Source organism: Boleophthalmus pectinirostris, unplaced genomic scaffold (genome assembly GCF_026225935.1).
Source record: "Boleophthalmus pectinirostris isolate CB_2022bp ecotype Guang Dong unplaced genomic scaffold, ASM2622593v1 HiC_scaffold_6, whole genome shotgun sequence".
Lineage (NCBI taxonomy): Eukaryota > Metazoa > Chordata > Actinopteri > Gobiiformes > Gobiidae > Boleophthalmus > Boleophthalmus pectinirostris.
Genome location: NW_026571447.1, coordinates 40,722,666 through 40,736,814, shown reverse-complemented (window position 1 = coordinate 40,736,814; position 14,149 = coordinate 40,722,666). Strand labels below are relative to the sequence as shown.

The window sequence follows — 14,149 nt, the reverse complement described above, 5'->3', positions numbered from 1 at the left end:
CACTACACACACACACATACACACTAACACACACACACAACACACACACACACACAACACACACACACACACACTAACACACACACACACATACACACATGCCCCACCCACAGCCCAGCGCCAAGGTACGACACAGACACACACACGAGTCCTACATGTACCTCTCCTGTATGCTCTGACCTCTGACCTGTGACCTCTGACCCCTGCAGAAGAAGGGCGTGAAGCGTAAGGCGGACACCACCACCCCGTCCACCGTGGGCCTGTCCGTGAGCCTGGCCCCGGAGCCGCACATGGTGGGCCTGGGGAAGGGGGGGCACCGGGGCCGCGAGGGGGGTCTGCTCCCCTTCCCCCACCTGGACGGCCTGGACGCTCCGTCCGGGATCAGTCCCGTCCTGATCCAGTCCATGCTGGGGGGTCCCGGGCGCAGGGTGGGCAGCGGGCGCCCCATCAAACCCCCCAAAAAAGACCTGCCCGACTCCATCCAGCCCCAGGCCTCCAGGAGGATCAAACTGAGCACCCGACTGCGCTACTGCAGCGGCCTCCTCAAGGAGATGCTCTCCAAGAAACACGCCCTGTACGCCTGGCCCTTCTACAGCCCCGTGGACGCTGTGGCCCTGCAGCTCCACGACTACCACGACATCATCAAGTGCCCCATGGACCTAAGCACCATCAAGGTACACACTCACACCAGCAGGGTACACACACACTCACACCAGCAGGGTACACACACACTCACACCAGCAGGGTACACACACACTCACACCAGCAGGGTACACACACACTCACACCAGCAGGGTACACACACACTCACACCAGCAGGGTACAAACACACTCACACCAGCAGGGTACACACACACTCACACCAGCAGGGTACAAACACACTCACACCAGCAAGGTACAAACACACTCACACCGGCAGGGTACACACACACTCACACCAGCAGGGTACACACACACTCACACCAGCAGGTACACACACACACTCACACCAGCAGGGTACACACTCACTCACACCAGCAGGGTACACACTCACTCACACCAGCAGGGTACACACACACTCACACCAGCAGGGTACACACACACTCACACCAGCAGGGTACACACACACTCACACCAGCAGGGTACACACTCACACCAGCAGGGTACACACTCACACCAGCAGGGTACACACTCACACCGGCAGGGTACACACTCACTCACACCAGGCAAGGTACACACACCACTCACACACCAGCAGGGTACACACACACTCACACCAGCAGGGTACACACACACTCACACCAGCAGGGTACACACACACTCACACCAGCAGGGTACACACTCACTCACACCAGCAGGGTACACACACTCACACCAGCAGGGTACACACACACTCACACCAGCAGGGTACACACTCACTCACACCGGCAGGGTACACACACACTCACACCGGCAGGGTACACACACACTCACACCAGCAGGGTACACACACACTCACACCAGCAGGGTACACACAGACTCACACCAACAGGGTACACACAGAGACTCAGAGGCTTGGAGGAGTCTGTTCTGCTGTTTCTTTATCCTGTAACAGACTCACACCATCGAGGTACAAACATTCTGCTCTTACAGATATTTACTACTGATGATGTAATCTGCACATCACGAGACTCACAGCCGACTGATGCTCAGACTGTTTACTCCCACTGAGAAACAGGAGGGGCCAGGGACACAAACAGAACAGTGACTCTGAGTCAAACCTAACCTTTGGATCATCTCTGAGTGAATAATACACAGACTCTTTATAACAGTTAAACCGTTAATAGCGCCTCCTGCTGGCACAGTGACATTTTAAGTTGGTCTTAAATGGTGATTTAAACTCTTGTTTGTGAACAGAGCTCGTCATGTGCTTCACTGGTTGGTTCCTGACCTGAGCTTGTTCTTGTGTTTGTGTTTGCGTGCAGAGGAAGATGGATTGCCGTGAGTACAGTGACGCTCAGCAGTTTGCCAGTGACGTCAGACTCATGTTCTCCAACTGTTACAAGTACAACCCCCCCGGACACGACGTGGTGGCCATGGCCCGAAAGCTGCAGGTCAGATCTGTACACCCCCCGACCCCTGACCCCCGACCCCCTCCACAAACCTCACACTACAAATATGACACTTTGAACAGATACATGTACATAGACACATATATGTACACATACGTCTGCAGACTGGATAGTTTTGAAGACAAATGACAAACAGCTGATTTTCTGTCCTCGCTGGGTCCCCCTTTCTCTGTGGGAATGATTCTTTTCCATGATACATAAATACATTATCTCATATGGCTTAGTTCAAGTAACACCTTGGGAACACCTGATGTGGTCTGTTCTCAGAAGGACCGTTGGCTGGTGCATAATGTCTGAACTTAGTATCAATAGTATTGGAACTCAAGAAAGTGGATTGATACTGAGTCTTTGGTTTTACATTTTCTGATGGAGGGCCTGCCACGTAGCCAGGCTGCATCCACCTCGTGCCTCCGCTCTATTTAATTTCTCTCCAGCGACTAGATCAGGAATCAGAATACACTAGACGGGTCGCAAAAACCCCAGAAGTGTGAGTTCAGGCACCAGACAACCAGAGAAAAGACAGACATTCAGTGTTGTCAACGATTCCCGAGATCGAGGATTTAAAACCAGAACAAAGAGAATATTTGGTGAATTTAATCAAGGGGAAAGACATTATTGTTCTTCTTCCTACAGGATTTAGGAAAACTTAATTTACCAGTTAGTCTATTAGCGGCGCATTACATACGTCAGGACCAAATAACAGAGTTTGGTTAAATGACAAAAAGTCCCCGCCTACTGTCGAGCGAACAAATCCTAATGCTGCGAGGTCACACGGTTTCCACCAAGTGAAACCGGCTGATGAATCAAGCTACTGCCACGTACTCATTAAACTATTAAAATGCTTTTGCTTTGCCTGGAAATGTGTCCGTCTTCCATTTATGATATGAAAAACATTTTTATTGTCAAACAGTATTTTGTTTGATGGAGTCACCTTTTGTCTTCATGGAGATGGAGCCAAAGTTTATGCCAATTTGTGGAATATTCTAAACAAAACAGCATCTCCAAAACCTTCCATAGAGCGCTCAACATAAACACACTTAATATCTCCAAAACGGACCCAACTGTGTTACGTAACTGTTCTGTAAAATCTGTTCAAGGCCAATATCTGACCAAAACATCGAACTAATTACTTCACATTTTTGTCTTTAATGGGATACAGGATCACATCTGTTCTGGAAACAATCCCTGATCCAGTAGTTTTTTGTTTTTGGTGTATCTCTGATTAAATTGAGTCCTCCTTTTTGACCTGAAATAGTCGATGATTGGTCTTTGTGGATTTCACTGGTACATGTTGTATTTTAGCTCTGACGTCTAAACCGGTGTGTGTTTAGGACGTGTTTGAGTTCGGCTTTGCTAAGATCCCAGACGAGCCGGCGCTGGAGTCCACCGCCACCTCCCTGAGCGCCCCGCCCTCCTCCTCTTCCTCCTCCTCCTCCTCTTCCTCCTCCTCTTCCTCGGAGAGCGAGCCCAGCACAGAGACGGAGGAGAGCGAGAGCAGCCCCAGTGAGGACAGTGAGGAGGAGCGGGCCCAGAGGCTGGCGCAGCTCCAGGACCAAGTCTGCACTCAGGTACACAGCGCCCACACTCTGTTTTTACACAGGAGAATTTTCTGCTTTAAACCGTAGAACTTTCTTTTCTGCTCCCATGTCTCCTTTTATCTGTGTAATCCCTTAGTGGTCCAGGTACACTACTGTTCAAAAGTTTAGGGTCACTTAGAAATGTCCTTATTTTTGAAAGAAAAGCACTGTTTTCTTCAATGAAGGTGACTTTAAACTAATCAGAAATACACTCTATACATTGCTCATGTGGTAAATGACTTTTCTAGTTGCAAATGTCTGTTTTTGGTGCAATATCTACATAGGTGTGTAGAGGCCCATTTCCAGCAACTGTCACTCCAGTGTTTTAATGGTACAATGTGTTTGTTCATTGTGTCTGAAGGATGATTAGAAAACCATTGTGCATCATGTTGGAACAGGTGAAAACAGTTTAGCTGGTTAGAAAAGCTATAAAACTGACCTTTCTTTGAGCAGGTTGAGTATCTGGAGCATCACATTTGTGGGGTCAATTAAACACTCAAAATGGCCAGAAAAAGAAGAACTTTCATGTGAAACTCGACAGTCTATTCTTGTTCTTAGAAATGAAACTATTCCATGTGAGAAATTACCAAGAAACTGAAGATTTCCTACAGCGGTGTGAACTACTCCCTTCAGAGAACAGCACAAAAAGGCTCTAACCAGAGTAGAAAAAGAAGTGGGCAAGAAGTGCCCATCCAGTCAGTCCAACTTGTGGGAGGAGATTCTTGAAGCGTGGGGTGAAATTTCTCCAGATTACCTCAATAAATGAACAGCTAGAATGCCAAAGGTCTGCAGTGCTGTAATTGCTGCAAATTGAGGATTCTTTGACGAAAGCAAAGTTTGAAGGAAAAAAAATTATTATTTCAAATACAAATCATTATTTCTAACCTTGTCAATGTCTTGACTATATTTTCTGTTCATTTTACAACTCATGGTGGTAAATAAAAGTGTGACTTTTCATGGAAAACACAAAATTGTCTGGGTGACCCCAAACTTTTGAACGGTAGTGCAGGTTCTGTAGCTGTTGGTCGTTGAAAACACTGCACACGGTTCTCAAGTTCTGGCTCTTTTATTAGTGTTAACAAGTGTCATGAAACGCTGCGAAAACTACAGGACAAATAAAACATACAGTTAGACACATACACGGAAGTACTGTGCAATTGGTGTATTTTCAAATATAAAATAAAAAGATACCTCGCACCTTTGAGCCTATGAGGGCGCACGTGATCCACCTTCAGCTGTGATAATAATGGTACCAAACCAAATGAAATTACTAATACATAGCTGTAACACAACTTGTGTTTTTATTTTGCACAGGATGCCATCATATTTTTCCCATATGAATTATAATACCGTATTTTCCGGGCTATTAGACGCGCTCTTAAATCTGTAACCGCATCAAAAAACGACAGCGCGCCACAATCCAGAGCGCCTCATACACGAATCCACAGGTGTCCCAGCACGACTTCAGTAAACTACAAACACACACGGAGCAGACAGCGACCGCACAGCGAAACACACCCACAGACACACTCATCACTCCACGCCGACGAGGAACGGACGAACGAACCGATAAAGCGAGTCCAATGTGCTGCTTCTAGACACGACTGAACAACTGAGTCACTGCGAACACGCTGACAATCCGCTGGTCCCAGACACACCCTCCCTACACGCCACAACTGAACAAAGCCCAGAGTCACCGTGAACGAACAAACAAACAAAACCACTCACCCATCACACTGTTGGGTTTCCTTTAAAGTCCCACGAGGTTTATTTGTGAAAAAAGTTTGAAAATAGACCATTTAATAACAGTGCGTTTTATAATCCAGAGAGACTAATAGTGCGGAAAATATGGCAACTTTTTACAAAAAATCATTTTAACTTTGTACCATTTCAAACCAAAATGAACTTGTTTTGGATTACTTGATTTGCTGTAGAGAAGCAAAGACGAGGAAATCGCAACGTAAGAAGTTTTATCTGCTAAAAGAAAATAAAAAAGCCCAAACTTTACTGAACCAGATTAAAAATATTATTGATAGAAGATGAGCTAACACAGTCCATGCGGCATGATTTAGTCTTGTTAAATCCTGTTTTAGTCCTGGTTTTAGACCTGGTTTTAGACCTGTTTTAGTCCTGGTTTAAGTCCTGGTTTAGTCCCAGTTTAGACCTGGTTTAATCCATGTTTAGTCCTGGTTTAGTCCTGGTTTGGACCTGGTTTAGTGTCCGGCAATGAGTGGAATTACTGAAAAAAAAAAGGGGGTTTAGCCCGAAATGTGCAAACAGGAAAATCCCGCCGTGTAATCCATTTACTTCAACAAAGTAACTGTAATCCAATTACCACTCACTTAAACAGTAACTGTAACTGAATACAGTTACTCATCATTTGTACTCTGACTGCTTAACTCTGGTACATGTAATCTGTTACTCCCCAACACTGGACTTTAGTAACAACAAATGCTCAAGTATCTGAATTTATTTTTATTACTTTTGTTTACCCAAGCACTCTAACTCTAACTATAAAACCTAAACCTGTAAAACCGCCATAACTGTGAAACGCTGCGGGAAACACTGTATTGGAATCAGTAAATATTGTTTATCAATCACAGCAACTGGACAAATATTGGTTATCAGTATCAGCTCGAAAAATTCATATCGGCCCATCCCCACGATCTGTCCATAGACTGTATGAAGAAGTGGACTGAGCGAGTGTGACGTCCCCCACAGCCTCCAGCTCCAGTCAAATGAAGCTCACTGAGGCCTGCGGTTATAGGAACAGACGTCCATATTAAGAACAGGAATTGATTTACGGACAAAATAACAAAATAAAAACCCCAGGATCTTGTAGAGTGGGTTAATAAGAACATTATAAGACCAAATGACCGGCGATGTTTTTTCAAAGTGAACTGGAGTCGATGGAGCCCTAAGCGCGTCCACGCTCACTTCCTGTTTCGGAGCACGATGATGAGCGGGTCCTCTGTGTCCGTTTATTTATTTATTTTTGTGTGCGTCCCCAGCTGAGGGCCGTGCACGAGCAGCTCGCCGCTCTGTCCCAGGGGCCCGTGGTCAAACCCAAGAGGAGACGAGAGAAGAAGGAGAAACGCGACAAGAAGAAGAAGAAGAAAGGCAAGAGGGGCCGGGGGGGCCGCAGCAGGGCCGGATCAGAGGAGTGGAAACTGCCCAGTAAGAAGAGCAGGTCTGCGAGGGGCCCCCAGAGCCACAGGCCCCCCCCCAAGAAGAGCCGCACCAAGTGAGTACAGCACTATGCATGTGAGGAAAGTTTTAGAGGAAAAATCACAGCAAGGAATTTCATAAACATTTAAAATAGACTTACTAGAGCTACTCTACATGATTTTTAGTTAATTAAAAAAAATGTCAGTGGTTCAAAGTTCTTCCTCACTTGAACATTCTGAGCTTCCTAATTATTCACACTGATGAGTTCATAAGTGTTTTTTACATCTTTCAGAGAACTCGGCAGAGTTTGGCCGTCCAGTCTTGTCTCTGAAAGGTGTGAAAAGTGCATAATAAATAAGAATGAATCTGCATTAGAATTGTTATTAGTAAAAGCTTAATTTGATTTGAACGTGTTTACGTTCGGATCTCTGGACATGTTATGTTATAATATGGACATTTTAAAACATTATATTTATTTAAACCAACTTTATATCCATTTGAAAACTGTGGTGCCCAATGGGAGCTGACTCCAGGACTCGATTTTTCCCGTATATTTGAGCAAAATGTGTCTTTGCTCAGTACAAATATATTGAATTGGGCACTTTTTACCCTGCGGTAAAAACTGAAGACTGAGGGGAGCCGTGACATGACTCACAATAAACTCAGACTCTGTCTGTGTCTCATAAGTTTTACTCTGAAAACGTCTGTTGAGACATTTTTGTGTGATATAACAGTTTGAGTGTTCAGAAAGAAGATGAAAGCTCAGTGTGTCACTGACTGTAGCAGGGCAGTGTGGGCGGAGCTACGTACTGTCTCTGCTGGAGGGCAGAGCAGCGTCAGCGCAGCATGAGGCGTGTGACCGCAGTGAGACTCAGGAGGAAGTTTATTTATTTATTATAAAATATAAAATAGCCTGAGAAACTCTGTTCTTATTTTCACTGGATCAAAATTCTGAGCTGTAAATCACAAAACCAAATGAACAAAAACACTTCCCATATAAACTGCAGCTGTACAGTTGTTGTGCTTTAGTGTCTCTGTGTAAAGTCTGTAGTGTTTCATTAACATCATAGTGTTATTATATTTTACTCATTACATTTAAAAGAGACACACAAAAAAAATGTAATCGAAATCGAATCGATATCATGACTCGTATCTAATCGTGTCAAAACCATTTCGTTGCATCCCTCGTGTCCAAGTGTAATCCAGAGTGTCTTCCACGTGTTCTTCCAGAAGCGTCTCCAAAAAGCCTCTGTACCCGCCCGTGCTGCCCTCGCCCGTGCTGCCACACTACGACTCGGAGGAGGAGGAGGACCTGGTGCCCATGACCTACGACGAGAAGAGACAGCTCAGCCTGGACATCAACAAACTGCCCGGGGAGAAGCTCGGCCGCGTGGTCCACATCATCCAGAGCCGAGAACCGGCCCTGAGGGACACCAACCCCGAGGAGATCGAGATCGACTTCGAAACGCTCAAACCCTCCACCCTCAAGGAGCTCGAGCGATACGTGCTGTCCTGCCTGAGGAAGAGACCGCGCAAGCTCTCGCACCACACAGGTACCGCACACACAGGTACACACACACGGGTACACACACACACACACACACAGGTACACACACACACACACACACACACACACACACACACACACACACACAGGTACACACACACACGGTACCACACACACAGGTACACACACACACACACACACACACACAGGTACACACACACACACACACACACACACACACACACACACACACACACACACACACACACACACAGGTACACACACACACAGGTACCACACACACACAGGTACACACACACACACACACACACACACACACGGGTACACACACACACACACAGGTACACACACACACACACACACAGGTACACACACACACACACACACACACACACAGGTACACACACACACACAGGTACACACACACACACACACACACACACACAGGTACACACACACACACAGGTACACACACACACACACACGGGTACACACACACACACACACACACAGGTACACACACACACACACACACACACACAGGTACACACACACACACACACACACACACAGGTACCACACACACACACACACACACACACACACACACACAGGCACCACACACACACACACCACACACACACACAGGTACACACACACACACACACACACACACACACACACAGGTACCACACACACACACACACACACACACGTAACACACACACAGGTACCACACACACACACACACACACAGGTACCACACACACACAGGTACCACACACACACACACACACACACACACACACAGGTACACACACACACACAGGTACACACACACACACACACAGGTACCACACACACACACAGGTACCACACACACACACAGGTACACACACACACACACACACACACACACAGGTACACACACACAGGTACCACACACACACACAGGTACCACACACACACACAGGTACCACACACACACACACACAGGTACCACACACACACACACACACACACACAGGTACCACACACACACACACACACACACACACACACAGGTACCACACACACACACACACACACACAGGTACCACACACACACACACACAGGTACCACACACACACACAGGTACACACACACACACACAGGTACACACACACACACACACACACACCACACACACAGGTACACACACACACACACACACACACACAGGTACACACACACACACACACACACACACACACACACACACACACAGGTACCACACACACACACACACACAGGTACACACACACACACACACACAGGTACACACACACACACACAGGTACACACACACACACACACACAGGTCACACACACACACACACAGGTACACACACACACACACACACACACACACAGGTACCACACACACACACACACACACACACACAGGTACCACACACACACACAGGTACCACACACACACACACACACACACACACACACACAGGTCCACACACACACACAGGCCCCACACACACACACACACAGGTACCACACACACACACACACAGGTACCACACACACACACACACACACACAGGTAACACACACACACACACACACACAGGTACACACACACACACACACACACACACAGGTAACACACACACACACACACACACAGGTACACACACACACACACACACAGGTACACACACACACACACACACACACACAGGTACACACACACACACACAGGTACACACACACACACACAGGTCACACACACAGGTACACACACACACACAGGTACCACACACACACACACACACACACAGGTACCACACACACAGGTACCGCACACACACACACAGGTACCACACACACACACACACAGGTACCACACACACACACACAGGTACCACACACACACAGGTACACACACACACACAGGTACCACACACACACACACACACAGGTCACACACACACACACACACACACACAGGTACCACACACACACACACCACACACACACAGGTACCACACACACACACACAGGTACCACCACACACACACAGGTACCCACACACACACACACAGGTACCACACACACACAGGTACACACACACACACACAGGTAACACACACACACACAGGTAACACACACACACACACACACACACACAGGTACCACCACACACACACACACACACAGGTACTACACATGTGCCCTGAGCACTGAGTAATTAACTACAACTACAGAGCAGTGTTCTTAAAACATGAAAAAGTTTTTTTATTTACAGAAAAGTACGACTAAACATGTTATTATAAGCTCATGATTTATTCTCAGACCTGCAGCTTAGATTCAGGTCCACAGGTGCGTGGAGGTGCATTTGACCCGTCCTTCAGTGTGACTGGGGCAGGAGCAGCAGGACCATCTCAGATCTGGAGCTCGTCTCAATCAGAACAGTCTGTCTCAGCTGGAGGATTTGTCCTGTGGTTCATGTGTCGACGGGGAATTAAAAGAGAATGAAAAGAAACCAGTGGATGATATTTTTGGGCTGATACGTAGACTCGGTTTTGATGAGTTCTGTGATTAAAATTCAAATCAACCTTTTTCAGGCAAAAGCTCCAGTCTGGGCAAATCTAAAGAGGAGCTGACTCTGGAGAAAAGGCGAGAGCTGGAGCGTCGACTGCAGGACGTCAGCGGACAACTCAACATCGTCAAGAAACCCTCGAAGAACCAAGGTACAAGAGCCCAAACACCTACAGCGCTACTACAGCAGTACTACAGCAGTACTACAGTACTACTACACATATAACAATCACTACAGCAATACTATAGCACTACTACAATACTACTTCAATACTACTACAACACCACTACAACACCACTACAATACTACTACACTACTACAATACTACTACACTACTACAATACTACTACAATACTACTACAACACTACTACAGCGTTACTACAATACTACTACAACACTACTGCACTACAACAACACTACTTTGTGTGTGTGTGTGTGTGTTCTGTGTGTGTGTGTGTGTGTGTGTGTAAGTGTGGGTGTGTTCTCTGTGTGTGTGTGTGTTGTGTGTGTGTGTGTGTGTGTGTGTGTGTGTGTTGTGAGTGTGTGTACAGAGGATCAGACTCTTCTCGTCCTTCAGAGCTCTAACTCTTCACCAGTTACTTTTGAGGACCTCTGCAGGAAGTGATTCCTTCAGGCCTGATGTGTGTCTGGTGTTTGACATGTATCACCATCTCACACACAAATACACACAAACACACACACACACACAAACAAACACACTGTTGTACTGTTTTATTAAAGCCTAATGTGTGTTCTGTTTGGAGGGAGCCACGTCACTGTGTGCCTCCTAACCCTGACCCTGTGTGTCTGTGTGTGTGTGTACAGCGGAGAAGAGCGGTGCAGGGGACCCGGAGCCACAGCCCGCTCGCCTCAGCGGCAGCAGCTCCAGCTCAGACTCTTCATCCTCGTCCTCGGCGTCGTCTTCATCAGACACCAGTGACTCAGACTGAAGCTCGTCAGACTCTTTTTTTATAAAGAACAGACTCGAAAAACTCGAGTGGAGGAAACGACTCCACAGGTCTGAGCCTCCTCTCAGGACGAGTGAACCTCGTGTGCTCTGAACGGGGAGCGGGAGGCAGGGGGAGGAGTCGGGGTCAGGATCAGGGGGAGGGGTCAGGGGAGCACCTATGTTTACCGTGAATTACTACTTTACCTTGTCCTGTGTGACAGTAATGACCTTTTACCTGCAGCTTTTGCAGCTTTTCCTCAAGGTGAGTTTGGTCCTGATGTTTGTACTGCCCCCCCCCCAACCCCCAACCCCCTCACCCTGACAACCGACCCCCCCCCCAACCCCCAACCCCCCCTCCCCGACCCCCAACCCCCCCGGGCCTCAGGTCCTCAGGTCGTCCTGGGCCTCAGGTCCATGTGACAGGGACGGCTCCACCCTGAGAGGACGACCACACTGTACTACACTGGAGCTGTACTTCATATGGAGTATTACACTGGTACTGCACAGAGCAGAGTACTTCATGTAGAGTACTACACAGAGCAGAGTACTTCATGTGGAGTACTACACAGAGCAGAGTACTTCATGTGGAGTACTACACAGAGCAGAGTACTTCATGTGGAGTACTACACAGAGCAGAGTACTTCATGTGGAGTACTACACAGAGCAGAGTACTTGATGTGGAGTACGTGAGTTTGCAGCCTGACGCTCGTGTTCTGGAGCTGTGTGACGTGTTCATTTTCACTTTGAGCTGCATTTGGACGTGAATCTAATAGTTGTATTAGTGTTAATTGAAGTACTAAATACTGAGTACTGCAGTACTGCAGTACTATGTTCATGTGTCTGAGGAGAGTTCAGGCTCAGACTCTAGAGGTGATGTAGGAAAGCACTGGCCTAAGCACAAAGTCACACCACAGTACTACAATACTACAGTACTACAATACTGTAGTACTAGTACAGTAGAGTACTGTAGTACTGTAGTACTAGTACAGTAGAGTACTGTGACACTGTAGTGACTCTGACTGAATGTTGTACAGAAGAGTCTTGTGTTTGATCTTTGTTGTGTTGCTGCTGCTTCTAACAGTTTGTTTTTTAATCCAGAGTTTAATAAAACCTCATGTTCTCTACACTGAGTCCTCCAGGTCCTCCAGGTCCTCCAGGCTCCTGAAATCTGCTAAAGTCTGAGCAGGGCGGCTCCTGGTGTCTCTCATCACACACACACAAACACACAGAAACACACACACAAAAACGACTGAAGACAAAATTCTAATCATCTCTTATTGGCCTTATGGTCCTTCTATTTGTCATTCTATTTTTTCTATAATGTCTGCTGTTCACCTCCACCTAAAAACCTCTGGACACTCCTTTGAGCATCGTAAGGGACGGATCTGAGCCAAAGAAAGGAAACTTTTGAGAAGTTAAAGAGGCTGTTTTTGTTAAGAAAAACAATTCATCCTTGAACAGAAATGGAGGCCTCAGACATTCATCTGTCTCCTATTTACAACCCCACCCCCAGACCTAAACCACAACAAAGAAAACAACAGAGACGAGTCGGGTCCAGAGATGTGAGAGCTCCACCAGGGACGAAGGGTGAAGGATTCTGTTCGGGACTCAGGCACAGTCCACACTCTTTGCAATTCAACAGACTGAGCTACAAACAAGTGTGTGTTAGTTCAGTGAGGTTCATTTGGTCTTTTTACAGACCAAGAGTTTGTTTTTCATACCTGACAGTTTCGACTGCTCCCTGCGCTCTTCCTCAGTGTCACGTGATGTTGCTGTGACGGGAGGGAGGGAGGGCGTTCAGTACACGAAAGAGGAACACAGGACAGAATGCGAGAAGGAAACAGCGAAGGCGAAACACGAGCAACAAACCACAAAGCAGAACAGGAACAACTCAAATCGTCCATCTGTGGCCACTGTAAAAGAGAGAAGCAGATTCTGGACGGGGACGGGGCAAACATCACCACTGGATTAAAGAGGCAATCGAAATACACAAACATGCCCACAGGAAGATAAACCAGGGTGAGGGGGCTTTTTTACTCTCACACACGTGGGATTCTGCCCTGAGGAAGTGGGACTGCAGGTGGCGCTGCGGAGGAAGACGGAGACAAAACCTGTTTAAATCAACTGAGCGACACGACACAGAAACATCACGAGACGAAGAGGAAGAGGAGCAGGGAGCAGAACAAACTGTTAGGTATGAAAAACAAACTCTTGGTCTGAAAAACGAACCTAATAACAT

General features: G+C 47.0%; 1 protein-coding gene across 1 annotated transcript in view; it reads left to right on the top strand.

Annotated features, from left to right (window-relative positions):
* LOC110171056 (bromodomain-containing protein 3-like) overlaps window positions 1-12,218 on the top strand; it is an 18,850-nt gene extending 6,632 nt beyond the window's left edge. The window contains exons 6-12 of the mRNA XM_055164061.1: window positions 210-674; window positions 1,944-2,072; window positions 3,422-3,658; window positions 6,679-6,911; window positions 8,066-8,388; window positions 10,986-11,111; window positions 11,787-12,218. Of these exons, the coding sequence (XP_055020036.1) occupies window positions 210-674; window positions 1,944-2,072; window positions 3,422-3,658; window positions 6,679-6,911; window positions 8,066-8,388; window positions 10,986-11,111; window positions 11,787-11,911 (1,638 nt within the window). The 3' untranslated portion in view covers window positions 11,912-12,218. The remainder of the gene's footprint in view (window positions 1-209; window positions 675-1,943; window positions 2,073-3,421; window positions 3,659-6,678; window positions 6,912-8,065; window positions 8,389-10,985; window positions 11,112-11,786) is intronic.
* The last annotated feature ends 1,931 nt before the right edge of the window (window positions 12,219-14,149 follow it).